Raw genomic sequence first — 15,268 nt, forward strand, 5'->3', positions numbered from 1 at the left:
GTACTGTAAATGTTTTACCTTTATCTCGTCAATGTACATAACACATCAAAATTCCAGTTCCAAGAAATGACCTTTTACCTGCAATAACTTTATTTAGTCTTAACCTCATCTAAGATATTTGAAAAGAGAACATTGTTCAGTATTTTGAGTTTAAGATCAGTCTTAAGCATAATTAATTTTACATGTGACAATGCTTCAGCTTTTAATGTTCTTGTATGAAATGATTCAGCTCAAAATATTAATCTAAAGTAAAAATAAGAAGGCCAGTTTCAATGGGGTGAGAGTGGATTTGGCCAAGTTAAATCAACCAAAAGTTGACAGGCAAAGCTACACCGTAATGTACCATTAAAGGAAACATGATCCAGGAGAGGCACGTCCCTACGAGGGGCAGAGAAGATGAAACAAATCCAAAGTGATGAGAAGAAGATAAAGCACAAAAAAAAGGCTGCGTAGGATAAGTGTCTGGTTGTAAGTATAAGTGAGAATCAGACTAATTATAGAAGAATTATAGGGAAATAATAATTAAGATAAGATGGGAAAAGAGAATTTTGGAGACAAGATCAACAATCAACAGAAATTAGGATCTAAAGGTATTCTTTAGACATCACAATAGGGAAAAGGTGATGTCAGGTCCGGAAAGGACAAAAAATGGAAACTTGTGCGTGGATGTTGAGGCCTCCGTTAAGGCACTGATCGAGTTTTTTATTTCTGTTTTCACTACTGATGAGTTACTTCTAAAATAAAAGTAAAGAAGCAGACACTTGCAGCATTAAAAGATTGATGGACGGCTGAATTTAAAGTGAGTAAGACAGCAGGACCAGATGGGATACGTTCTGGGATCTTGACCAAAGCACAGGAGGACATCACAGTTGCTCTGATTATAATCCAACAATGACTATTGGAAACTGCAGTGATGTTAGAGGACTGGAGAGAAGCTAATTCCCATGTTCAAAAGGATCTAAGGATAAGCCCAGCAACTACTGAACCAATCAGTTTAACTTGGTGGTGAGAAAACTTTTAGAAATATGGATCTGATACAAGACGAACTGTCACCCAGAGAAAAATGGATTAATTAAAGCAAGGCAACCTTGATTTGTTAAGGGATGAGCCAATAATGGAATTGATTTGAGTAATGCAGTCAATGTGATGGACATGGACTTGTCGAAGGCTCTTGATACATTGCAACATAACAGACTTCTCAGCAAAGTTGAAACTGATGGAATGGATATCAAGCTGACTAGTTAACTGACAACAAATAATTGTAGTGAATGGTTATTTTTCCTGACTAAAGGAAGTGTACATTGACAATCCTCTAGGTCAGGAGTAAAGGCCTTTGCCTTTTTTTGATTTATGTTAATGCCCTAAACTTGGGGACACAAGCCACAATTTCTAAATTTCTAGATGACACAGAAACTGGCAGTATTATGAACGGCAAACAAGATGGTGATAGATCGAGACAAAATATAAACAGGCTGCTGGAATTGGCAGATGCATACGAGATGAAGAGCACAGAAAAATGTGTGATGATGACATTCAGTAGAAAGAATGAAGATAGGGCATATAGAACATTGTTCTAAAAGCAGTTCAGGAATTGTGCACACGTTATTGGAAGTGGCAGGCAGGTTTAAATAAAAAGGCATACACAATTTTGATCTTTAACTGGACAGACATAGAGTGTAAATCAGGGAGGTTATGCTGAACATTTATAAAACACTGGTCCAGCCTTACTGTGTCCAGCATACTGTGGTCTAGTCTGTTTGCTGCATTATAAGAATTAGAAAAAGATAGTAAAGAGATTTGTTCAAGAATAAATTTGCTTGAGTATAACCTACCGTCAAGAACCACAGTTACATGATAGATGCTTTATTTGGAGGTGGTTAAAGATTTGATTAAAGTACTGTGCGGTATATAAATAATGAAGGGTCTGGACAGATTGATAGCAGGAAACTGTTCCTTTTGGTGAAAGGTTCAAGAACTGGAGCTGTGATGTATAAATAAATGGGAGAAGAATAATGAGTGACATGGTGGAGACAAATTCCATTGTTTCGTTGTAGCCTTCAAGAGGGAATAGGATAAAATATAGTAGAGGTAAAGTTGAAAGGTTACAGAAAAAGGTCCAGTGCATGGAACTAGAATGTTTCTCTGGTAGGGAGCTGTAGTGTATTTAAATTTTGTAAAACATTGGATGAATATCCGAACAGTTTAAAATGACAATTTGACTCTTTTTGAACTCAGCATGCTTGGCCTGTATGTCTGTTTAATGTGTAATGTTTGTGAAGTGTCTGTACAGATCAAACACTGTAAGTCTGTTAATGTCTAATGTTTGCTAATAGCAGTTAGATTCTTTCTTAGGCTATGTCTACACTAGACCAGATAAATCCGTAACCGAAGCTTTTTCTCTTCGTTTTGACCCTCCGTTCGCACTGAAATGGCGTTTTCCTCCCCCGAAAATGGAGCTTTTCTAAAACGCTCTCCAGAGTGTTTAAATCTGAAAACACCGGCTGAGTGTTGTAGTGTGTACGGGGTAACCGGGGATTTTAAAAAACCTGTCCACCCTTTCATCAGTGAAGAGACTATGGCTGTAGGAAATATTTCCAGGGTGACCCCTCTGTGGGAGTGGGGAAGATGTTGGTGGGGCCACCCGGGGGTCTGTGTGTCCGTATGTGTAGCTATTGTAGTGGCTGTGAGGCTGGTATTGTGGCGGTGAAAAGTACTTGGGGGGTGCCATCATATTCCTCATCATTGCAAATCCCTCTACAACATAGTTAGTCAGTTTTTCAATGTTTGTCGTCAGCTGGGTCATTCTGTCGGTGAACTCCCTGTCGGTTGCCTCCATACCCTCCAGTATTTGCTTATTTCGTTTTAAGTCCTCCTGCGTGAGAGCCAACAGCTGTCTGTCGTTTGGCAATTTCCTTTTAAGTTTTTCTTGTCTGTAACTGGACAAACGTGCACCAAGTACACCATTTCCTCTTCGCTTGTTTTCTGTAGATGTGTCTTGTGCGTGCCCAGTAGGAGGAGATTTGCCCAAATACCCGTTTTAATGTGGATGGAGGTATTTTCAAAAATGCCTGGTGTGGATGCCTATCTTTTTTACGTGAAACCGGCATTTTCAAAATTATCTGGTCTAGTGTGGACGTAGCCTTAGTTTCAGGTACCATTAACATGAGGATGTCTGTTAATAACTAAATGTTTGTTAGTCACTTTGAGAGCTAAGTTGATGGATCCTTTCTTAGTGTCTTGTCAAGTTGGCTTGATTGATTATTTTTTGGAGTCAGGCTTATCACGTACATTACATGTAATATTAATATCCTTTAGTGATTATAAAGGAATGTTGTGTCCAAACCATTGGTGGATTGGTGGATGAGGAGTGACCATTAAAGAGACTAATTGATTTATAAGGGTATGCTGAACACTATTTTAACGACCATGTGTTGTTTAAATGAAAAAAAACAGGTTGAGTTAAAGGCATGAGAATTAAAGATCAAGTAGTCTGGCTGTTTCTGGGTTTTTCTGCCTTGTGAAACTTGTGAATATCTTGAACTGTCTTTCCCTGGTTTCGTTGGATTTCGCCCAGACCAGAAGTCGCAATTGGTGCCTGCGACCTAGGCTTAGTTTTATGAGTGAGTTGGAATTCGGAATTCCCCTGACATCAGCAAAAATCAAGTGATGTCCAAGAATTGCAAGCCTTGAAATCTTTGTGGAAATCTTTATGACTTGCAACATAGTCATTGGCGAGGTTTATTTGTACTTTCTATTTTATGATAGTAAATTCGGCTTGTTACTTTGCTGGGCTTGTATGTATATTAGCACATCTCCTGTACACTTGGGTAGATTAGGTCTAATCAACCCAGCCTATTACAGGAGTCAGTGCATACAAATGTCCTCCTTCTGTGCTGTATCTAATCTATTATATTACGATATTCATTTTGTTATTGAGTACTGGAATATTTTTACATAATGTAGCCCTGTAGCTCAGAAGGGTAGGGCAAGGAAGAGGAGGGCAGTTGTGATAGGGGACTCGATAGTAAGGGGGTCAGATAGGCGATTCTGTGGACGCAGTCCAGAGACCCGGATGGTAGTTTGCCTCCCTGGTGCCAGGGTCCGGGATATTTCTGATCGTGTCCAAGATATCCTGAAGTGGGAGGGTGAGGAGCCAGAGGTCGTGGTACATATAGGTACCAATGACATAGGTAGGAAAAGGGATGAGGTCCTGAAAGGAGAATATAGGGAGCTAGGAAGGGAGTTGAGAAAAAGGACCGCAAAGGTAGTAATCTCGGGATTACTGCCTGTGCCACGCGACAGTGAGAGTAGGAATGCGATGAGGTGGAGGATAAATGCGTGGCTGAGGGATTGGAGCAGGGGGCAGGGATTCAAGTTTTTGGATCATTGGGACCTCTTTTGGCGCAGGCGTGACCTGTACAAAAAGGACGGGTTACACTTGAATCCTAGGGGGACCAATATCCTGGCAGGGAGATTAGCGGGGGCTACTGAGGTGACTTTAAACTAGAATGGTTGGGGGGTGGGAATCAAATTAAAGAGGCTAGGCGTGAGGAGGTTAGTTCACAACAGAGGGATGGGAACCAGTGCAGAGAAACAGAGGGGTGTAAAGTGAGCGTAGAAGCAAAAAGTACAAAGGAGAAAAGTAAAAGTGGCAGGCCGACAAATCCAGGGCAAGCATTAAAAAGGGCCACTTTTCAACATAATTGTACAAGGGCTAAGAGAGTTGTAAAAGAGCGCCTGAAGGCTTTATGTGTCAATGCAAGGAGCATTCGTAATAAGGTGGATGAATTGAAAGTGCAGATTGTTATTAATGATTATGATATAGTTGGGATCACAGAGACATGGCTCCAGGGTGACCAGGGATGGGAGCTCAACGTTCAGGGATATTCAATATTCAGGAGGGATAGACATGAAGGAAGGGGAGGTGGGGTGGCGTTGCTGGTTAAAGAAGAGATTAACGCAATAGAAAGGAAGGACATAAGCCGGGAAGATGTGGAATCGATATGGGTAGAGCTGCGTAACACTAAGGGGCAGAAGACGCTGGTGGGAGTTGTGTACAGGCCACCTAACAGTAGTAGTGAGGTCGGAGATGGTATTAAACAGGAAATTAGAAATGTGTGCAATAAAGGAACAGCAGTTATAATGGGTGACTTCAATCTACATGTAGATTGGGTGAACCAAATTGGTAAAGGTGCTGAGGAAGAGGATTTCTTGGAATGTATGCGGGATGGTTTTTTGAACCAACATGTCGAGGAACCAACTAGAGAGCAGGCTATTCTGGACTGGGTTTTGAGCAATGAGGAAGGGTTAATTAGCAATCTTGTCGTGAGAGGCCCCTTGGGTAAGAGTGACCATAATATGGTGGAATTCTTCATTAATATGGAGAGTGACATAGTTAATTCAGAAACAAAGGTTCTGAACTTAAAGAGGGGTAACTTTGAAGGTATGAGACGTGAATTAGCTAAGATAGACTGGCAAATGACACTTAAAGGATTGATGGTGGATATGCAATGGCAAGCATTTAAAGGTTGCATGGATGAACTACAACAATTGTTCATCCCAGTTTGGCAAAAGAATAAATCAAGGAAGGTAGTGCACCCGTGGCTGACAAGAGAAATTAGGGATAGTATCAATTCCAAAGAAGTAGCATACAAATTAGCCAGAGAAAGTGGCTCACCTGAGGACTGGGAGAAATTCAGAGTTCAGCAGAGGAGGACAAAGGGCTTAATTAGGAAGGGGAAAAAAGATTATGAGAGAAAACTGGCGGGGAACATAAAAACGGACTGTAAAAGCTTTTATAGATATGTAAAAAGGAAAAGACTGGTAAAGACAAATGTAGGTCCCCTGCAGACAGAAACAGGTGAATTGATTATGGGGAGCAAGGACATGGCAGACCAATTGAATAATTACTTTGGTTCTGTCTTCACTAAGGAGGACATAAATAATCTTCCTGAAATAGTAAGGGACAGAGGGTCCAGTGAGATGGAGGAACTGAATGAAATACATGTTAGTAGGGAAGTGGTGTTAGGTAAATTGAAGGGATTGAAGGCAGATAAATCCCCAGGGCCAGATGGTCTGCATCCTAGAGTGCTTAAGGAAGTAGCCCAAGAAATAGTGGATGCATTAGTGATAATTTTTCAAAACTCGTTAGATTCTGGACTAGTTCCTGAGGATTGGGGGGTGGCTAATGTAACCCCACTTTTTAAAAAAGGAAGGAGAGAGAAACCGGGGAATTATAGACCGGTTAGCCTAACGTCGGTGGTAGGGAAACTGCTGGAGTCAGTTATCAAGGATGTGATAACAGCACATTTGGAAAGCGGTGAAATGATTGGACAAAGTCAGCATGGATTTGTGAAAGGAAAATCATGTCTGACGAATCTCATAGAATTTTTTGAGGATGTAACTAGTAGAGTGGATAGGGGAGAACCAGTGGATGTGGTATATTTGGATTTTCAAAAGGCTTTTAACAAGGTCCCACACAGGAGATTAGTGTGCAAACTTAAAGCACACGGTATTGGGGGTAAGGTATTGGTGTGGGTGGAGAATTGGTTAGCAGACAGGAAGCAAAGAGTGGGAATAAACGGGACCTTTTCAGAATGGCAGGCGGTGACTAGTGGGGTACCGCAAGGCTCAGTGCTGGGACCCCAGTTGTTTACAATATATATTAATGACTTGGATGAGGGAATTAAATGCAGCATCTCCAAGTTTGCGGATGACACGAAGCTGGGTGGCAGTGTTAGCAGTGAGGAGGATGCTAAGAGGATGCAGGGTGACTTGGATAGGTTGGGTGAGTGGGCAAACTCATGGCAGATGCAATTTAATGTGGATAAATGTGAAGTTATCCACTTTGGTGGCAAAAATAGGAAAACAGATTATTATCTGAATGGTGGCCGATTAGGAAAAGGGGAGGTGCAACGAGACCTGGGTGTCATTATACACCAGTCATTGAAAGTGGGCATGCAGGTACAGCAGGCGGTGAAAAAGGCGAATGGTATGCTGGCATTTATAGCGAGAGGATTCGAGTACTGGAGCAGGGAAGTACTACTGCAGTTGTACAAGGCCTTGGTGAGACCACACCTGGAGTATTGTGTGCAGTTTTGGTCCCCTAATCTGAGGAAAGACATCCTTGCCATAGAGGGAGTACAAAGAAGGTTCACCAGATTGATTCCTGGGATAGCAGGACTTTCATATGAAGAAAGACTGGATGAACTGGGCTTGTACTCGTTGGAATTTAGAAGATTGAGGGGGGATCTGATTGAAACGTATAAAATCCTAAAGGGATTGGACAGGCTAGATGCAGGAAGATTGTTCCCGATGTTGGGGAAGTCCAGAACGAGGGGTCACAGTTTGAGGATAGAGGGGAAGCCTTTTAGGACTGAGATTAGGAAAAACTTCTTCACACAGAGAGTGGTGAATCTGTGGAATTCTCTGCCACAGCAAACTGTTGAGGCCAGTTCATTGGCTATGTTTAAGAGGGAGTTAGATATGGCCCTTGTGGCTACAGGGGTCAGGGGGTATGGAGGGAAGGCTGGGGCGGGGTTCTGAGTTGGATGATCAGCCATGATCATAATAAATGGTGATGCAGGCTCGAAGGGCCGAATGGCCTACTCTTGCACCTATTTTCTATGTTTCTATGTAAATCCATGTTAATTTCTTTTATCACCAAAATCATCTAAACAAATGGTAAAAATGAGCAGGATTAAATTTCACCATTTAGGAAATATCCATTGGTTTTTACTTTAGCACTTTGTCCTTCTAATCAATGATCCCATATTTTCTTTGACAATGTGAAGGAAAATTGGATATTGTTGCTCTCCATCATGAACTAGTCAATCTTTTTCAATCAAATCTTCGGTCAGAGACAGACCACCCCAGTAGCTTTGCCAGCTTCCTGCAGATCCTCAAGATGTTCACAGGCAAATAGGATTTCAACTTAACCCCACTGCTGTATTGATGAAGCAAGATTCTATTGAGATGTATTGAAATGAATGATCAAATTAAGCTGTTGGCTCTCCCATCCCACAAAGGGATTGGAAAGAGATGTAAAAATTTAGAAGACAATTCATTGAAAACTTACACAACATCTAAGGGCATTCCCTTTGCCTGTCTGATCAGAAACTGTGACTGAAACAATATTAAGTTAGATATGCTTATCATTATCCAAAGCATGTAAGAACCATCCCTTCCCCAACTGAACTCCTCATCCAAAATCTTCAAGTGGCACTTAACTAACCAAGCTCCAGACGTCCAGTTTGTATAAATTCCCTTTGATCCTTAGACCCACCCGAACTATCAGAACAGAGATATGAAGCATCTTTTTAATATCTTGAAGAAAAGACAAAAAGAATAATATGCCCTCCATGTTTCATCACCATTGCAGTGTAGACATAATACTCAAGTTGCAGAGTAGGATTCCAATTTAGGTGTCAGTGATCCAAAACATAGAGCACCAGTAACAGAAACAAACAGACATAGGGCCCAGATTTTGTATTAGTATTGATGAAAGCTGCCATTGTTACACCATTAAGCTGACAAGAATCCAGAAGCTACGGTCACTGACGGAGGAGCTCTCCATAGGATGCTCTATTTGTAATAATCTTGACAAAATCAAAAGGCATCATTTGAAATTTTGTAAATTCAAGTTATTTTGTAATTCGTCATACTGTAAGATCTTTGAAAATCCTACACTTCCACGAGGTCTAGGTAAAATTTTAAGTTCATACGTGTGCATTGTAATATTAGATTAGATTATTTGTCACATGTACATTGAAACATACGGTGAAATGTGTCATCTGCATCATCATTTGTGAAGCGCTGGGAGGAACCCACAAGTGTCACAATTGTGGCTTCAGGTACTAAAACAGCATGCCCACAAATTACTAACCCTAACCTATATGTGTTTCTGGAATGTGTGAGGAAACCAGAGTTCCTGTAGGAAAACCATGTGGTCATGGGGAGAATGTACAAATTCCGAGCAGACAGCAGTGAGGATTGAATCCTGATCTTCCTATATCTGGCGTTATAAAGTGCTACACTAGCTTTTTCGGGCAAATGAGTTACCAGCATATACCAATTTTTACTATTTAAAATGCGACCAGTATTTATTACTTACTTATTATTTATCTATTTATTTATTTTGTTTCCATATTATCGTGTATCGCATTATACTGCAACTGCTAAGTTAACAGATTTCATGACACATGCCGGTGATAATAAACCTGATTCTGATTCCAAGTACACTATTTTCTAGTCCCCCTTTTTTCAGGACTTCTTTGCTTCAGTTTATGGTAAGGAATATTTAAAAATATAAAAAGATTTTAAAAATAAAAGTAGTCTATGATTTAACAGTGGAAGGCAGTGATGGGTATAAACTCTAATAGAGGAATGCAGTAATTGATTATAAAGTCAAGAGAAACAAACACGATTAGAGCCTCAATAAGGGATTTGCCAGTGGAAACCCCCGAGTATGAAAGTGGCCAATGCAGTCAATACAGATGGTTTAAATTGGCAACTTCAGTGACACAGTCATACTGCTAGGAAATGTAATTTATGTCCATCCTTGGTGACCACTCATGTCATTTGTCCATTTCACCCAGATTTCCACTGAATTTGAGAAACCTTAGAAATTCATGGCATTCATTTCTAAGAAATTGTACATTATTCTTCAAAATATGTACCAGTCTTTTTTGAACAATACAGTGTCACATGATAGTTAATACTTTTAAGAGATATGCAACTTATTTGGAAAGGAAGCAAAGGCAAGTGACCTCTATTATTTCATGAACATTAAAAACAGAAATAGGTTTAGGCTTTTGTCCCTTGACTCCTGCTCTACCATTAAATATGATCCTTGCTGCCCATAACACTTTCCTTTGCAATTTAATGTTATTGCAAGACAATTGTAAATGTCAGATAAAATGAAAATCTGAAAACAAAGGATGAATAACTCTGCATATTCTGACTGCACCTAATCATAAACAAATCCTCTGTGTATTTAACTAATGGTAATAAACATCCTTACCTATGAGATACATGCCAATCCAATCCCCAGCGTCTACCTCTTCCTTAATATCCCAGCAGATGATAAGGTCCTGTGACTGGCCGATGGTGTAGCGGGAGCTGCTGACCATCAAGGTGGAACGACTCCCTGAATTCACCAGGTTCGTGTCACTGTTTGCACGTGGAATGGTGACGGCCATGTTACGGAATTGCTCAGGGTTGTAGCTGTATCTGAGGGGATCTTTGCATCGCCGTCGGCTCTGAGAGTTTCGGGAAGGCGATGCCATGGCTGCCAAACCCAGAAACCTATTCTGGTACAAGTTCTGAAATAATATAAAATGATTGTCAGTTCCACATCAGATTTCTGGTGCCAATTAATCATACACAATAACTAAGTTTGTGGTTGAATAAATGAATGACAATAGTATTTATGAAGCATATTCTTCAAAGTTATTATAGTATTCATGGACAGGACTGTGTGCTATAACTTGTTAATAATTCTTCTTTATAAAATGAATGGAAGTGTAACATTCATGAGATATAATGGAATTAGGTAGCATGCTGCTTTAAGCACTGCTCTTGCTAAAGACATACCTTCAAATTAATAATAGTAGCCTAGGTTATTCAGGAAGGTAAAGAGTTAGAACATTTTTAAACTTTTGTACTTTAAACATGCTTAATCCTCTTGTTCACGTGCTTGGAGAGTTTTGTTGCACTTGAAGAAGAAATTCAAATTTATCTACCAAAATCCTACAACATGTCAGAGAAATTTCTGTTGTCATATACACTGACATCTCTGTTACTATAGGAATTATCTTCCAACGCTACCTGGTTGAAATTATGTTACTTTGGACAGAAATAGGAAATAAACTTGCGCGCACATTTTTGTAAAGTGTAACTATTAACCTTGAAATATTTTAATCATATATTTCTTTTAACCTTTTGAAAATTATTACAAAAAGCAGAAATTGATATAATTGAATCATTTGTAAAATATTTGTACAAATATTTTAAGTTGGTCATTTTTTTTACATCACATTTTCTTCCAAATGGCTTTCAAAATATGGGTTAGCTCACGAAGATAATTGATTAAGATCAGTGCTGATTGGACTTCATGACAGATTAACAACTGGCCCATTTCATAAACACTGCTGAAAAAGAATTGTACACTGTAAATTCATGCTGGCATTTTGCTGTTTCTGTGACAGTTTTAATGGCAGAAATACCTCCTGATGCCTAGCGTCATGTTATGGACCATTAATGAGCTTTTTTCAAGTGACAGATGATGTTAGTTGGACTAAAGAGCTGTCCATGAACATATGCCTTAAACTCTTATGCCAAATTTAATCTTTGTAAGCAAATTGTCATAGGCTCAGATACATCAAAAGATACATATATTTATAGCTTCAGTGGATCTCATCTTTCAGTCCTGAAATGTGCCACACTCTTGAGGTTAGTGACGTGTAAAAGTGAAAACAAGTCATGAAACCAAACACACAATTGTGTCCTCTAATTTAAATCATGTTTTTAAAAGCTTGTCCAATATCGTACTGCTTCTGTTTCTGGCCTTCAAATGTTTCCAACAGAAATAATTCTACAGACAGGTAATGGAAATATCTTGACCAACATTAATTTGAATTTTTGAAAATAAAGAAATTGAAAAGGTGAAAAAAAGAGCAAAAATTAATTAAGGATATGAATGTAGATAAGAGGAAAAAATCCACAGGATATGTAAAATGCAACTTTTTTCTCAGAATGCAACATTTATAAGGCAAGTGATAAGGCAAATTAACCAGTCCAGAATGGTACTACCCAGTCCAAGTAGCCTTGAAGAAGCTATTTCACTGGGCAAAACATTCAGTGAAATCACCTTATTTCCCGTTTCACTTTGGTTTTGAATATATAATAGATTCTGTGGAGTTGAATGGACCACTGTTTTGAAAGAATATTTCTGTTTATGATGTATGTTCTATTTCTATATATTTGCCAGCTACATTTTTGTTTTGATTAAGTTTCTAAACTTTGCTCAGAGGCTCCATTCTTACCTCACTCCCTGATGGTGCGAAAGTTCCACTGTGGAACAGAACCTTGAGGCCAGAGGTTGATGAACTCGACTCACACAACAGAACTCTGAGTCCTGCCAATACAATCAGCAGGGAGAGAGGTAAGTATGGTGCTTAGACACATTGTAAAATTAGTGTTTTATCACTGTGTGTGTGTGTGTGTGTGTGTATATCTGAGTACATGTATGTGCATGTGTGCATGTTAGATCTACATAGAAAAATAGCCACAGAGTGACTTTCAGCGGTGCAATGGATTAAAACACCGTCCTTGTATTTTTGGGATTCAAGTGGTTATCAGGCTGGTGGAATGAAGGTCTCGCTACCTGTCAACTGTTACAACTTGAAATGAGCTTGAGTATTTTTAATTAAATACCTTTAAATAATTAAAATAGCAGGCATGAAGCCACAGTATGAAACTAACTCTAATTTGGCATTCAGTGGCTATATACACTCAGTGTTTATTTGATCCTAGCTATAATTGACGTGGGTGTATTTGACACTGACTTTGGATAACCTAAATTAAAATTTGTTTCAGCCTCCAGAAATATCATTCCTCAACCTCAAAGATTTTTTTTAAACAGGGTGTATTTTGACTCGAGCATAGGGTAGGCTGTTAGCTTGGTTTTCTCCAATCTAGTTTTTAAATTAATCTTGAACTACAATCTGAATAATAAGAAAAGTACAAAAATATCTTATTTCTAACATCTATTTTTACTTTATATTTTCTGGAGATAAAGATACTCCTTCAACAGACGAATCTCAAAATTATATGGCTTTAATCAGAGAGGTACTGACTAAATTATTTTGATTACACCATATTGTCTCTATTAGCTAAATGAATAATTACAACATATTAAATTGAATCAATTGAATATTGTTCAAAAATACTTATAATTCACAAATATGTGTTGAAAATACAATTTTCCCTAATGTAGCTGAAGTTTAAGCATTCATATTTATGTCCTCATCAGCAGTACAAGAATATTTAATGATGTAATAGAGATTAGATTAAAAGTATTACAAGGTATCACTTTTTTATTTTCTCTTTTAGATTGGCAGGAATATATTGTTTGTCAGATTACTACCCAGGGCTTGGTTAATGTAATGCACTTTCTGGGAAAGCAGGGGGTAGCTAAGCACAGAGGTGTCTGGTGTAAGAGAAATGTCAATGCTTATGTCATCAAGACCAGTGTGTATACATTTCTTTTGGATAATGGGCCCGAATTCTTGATCAGGTGGATGATTGCTTTTATTAGATTCTGACTTTCACTAGTTGATAGAAATATATCACATTAAAATAAATTCTAATGCCATTTATTAATGAATTTATCAGGAACTTAGCCTATTCTAAGTAGCTATTCTGAACAGTTGTGGACTAGGTACTTATCAAGTGAGCTGCTATGTCTTGTATGGTGTCAAATTTATTCAGTGTGATTGAAACAGCACTCGCCCAGATAACACGAAGAATGGGGAAAGAGTGGGAATGTCATATTGAGACTGATGATTAGCCATGTATGTACTGAATGACAGAACAGACTCAAAGGGTCAAATGGCCTACTCCTACTCTTACTTTTCTACTTAACCAAGATTTACACATAAATAATTCACTTTCTGCAATTGCTGCTGATAATGAGGTGGCATTTAGAGTTCAGGTGTGTGGTATTATAAATTATTACTCTCAGTGAATTTTATTTAGTCAACCTTCATATACTTTATGATTTTGCAGTCTATATATCGGGATAAGGATAGAGTACTGAAAGAAAGGAACGTTTGCCCAGCAATCTATAACAAAGGTCACAGCAAACATTACAGTCTGCAATGGATGAAGAAATTCATTTAAGGCCATCAAGAAACTGCAATACATTGTGGTTAATTCTGCAGAACAGGTTATTCCTCACAGACTGTTCAAGTAACACTGAAAAATAAGGTGGCATGTTTAAATTAAACTTGAGTGTGGTTTGGTAATAAAATTATTCTGAAGAATTCCATTACTAGAGGGGAAAGGATTAGTACTTCAGAATACTAGGTGCTATGAAATTGATATTGGTAGAGCTTGATCATTTAAAATATATCTTAAATTATTGATTAAATAAGAAAGCTGTCTCGGGAATATGAATGAACTGGAAATAGTTATGGGAGGGTGAAGACTTGCTGAGTTTTGCCAATGCCTACTGCAAAAAGGTGGTTTCCAAATTGCAGCAATGTGATTGTGCTCTTTCAGATAAACCTCAGAATATAAAAGATGGTGATAGTTAATGTAAATGCTTCATCAGAAGCTCAATGGGCAATGTGAAACAGCCATTTGGATGAGGAAAATTCCAGTTTCACTCTCTAGTTTGCTACTAAATACACAAGTTTAGTCAAATGCAGCTCTTGTGCATTGCAACGAAATAGAAAAACATTTGGGCTGTAAAGGTAAATGACTACTCAACGTTTCTGCTCTAATTGGTAACCTTGTTGAAAAGTGCAAGTAAAACGAAGATCAGTTGTGACATCCCCCAATGCCTACTGGCATTCACCCTTGATTTTCATGCACAAAGAATTGCCACTTTGACAAAATGCTAGATGATTGAGCACACATTAGCATACCTCAGCAAACTCAAAACCATCAGGAAAAGGAGAAAGCAAATTGGAGAAATATAATGCACTAGCTTATTAATGAAATACTCAAAATGTTAGGTAACAAAAAGAGATTTAAAAATGCACGAGTCACAAGTCAACTTAAGGTATAAACTGAAAGATTGATCTATGTGATTGGTGACAGTCTATATAAATCAAATGATGAAATAACTCTCATCAAAGCTAGCCACAGAAGCAGCATTTCCACTGTTTATACAAAGGTTCTCATGTTTCAATGTTAGAAAAAAATCTGCTAATTAATATTTACTGTATTAATCTCAGATATAAATTAAATAACATTCAACTTATTTAAATTGTAACAGAAAATACTATGACATGTTAGCTGGTTCTTACAAAAGATGGCTTAAGCAATATTTAAGGAAGATTGAAATAATTTGATCTGATTCCTTCAAGTAATTATTGGGTTTTGGATTTTACATGAATACTTTTTTTTTGTCCATTGACCGTAATTTTAAGCAGAAGATTAAACTGTAAACTGAACTGTATCTCAACATAGAAGAAAAAAAAGACTAAAACCAGAAAGAAAGGAACAAGATTTCCTCAAATCCTAAAAAAAAATTGCTTTA

The 15,268-nt window shown here is 38.2% G+C and overlaps 1 protein-coding gene across 1 annotated transcript in view; it reads right to left on the minus strand.

The window, feature by feature from the left end:
- The window catches only part of LOC134344369 (E3 ubiquitin-protein ligase HECW1-like), a 485,729-nt gene that overhangs the window by 330,741 nt on the left and 139,720 nt on the right, over positions 1-15,268 (minus strand). Inside the window, exon 2 of the mRNA XM_063044047.1 lies at positions 10,022-10,322. Within this exon, the coding sequence (XP_062900117.1) occupies positions 10,022-10,322 (301 nt within the window). The remainder of the gene's footprint in view (positions 1-10,021; positions 10,323-15,268) is intronic.

The sequence above is a fragment of the Mobula hypostoma genome, chromosome 3 (assembly GCF_963921235.1).
Source record: "Mobula hypostoma chromosome 3, sMobHyp1.1, whole genome shotgun sequence".
NCBI lineage: Eukaryota > Metazoa > Chordata > Chondrichthyes > Myliobatiformes > Myliobatidae > Mobula > Mobula hypostoma.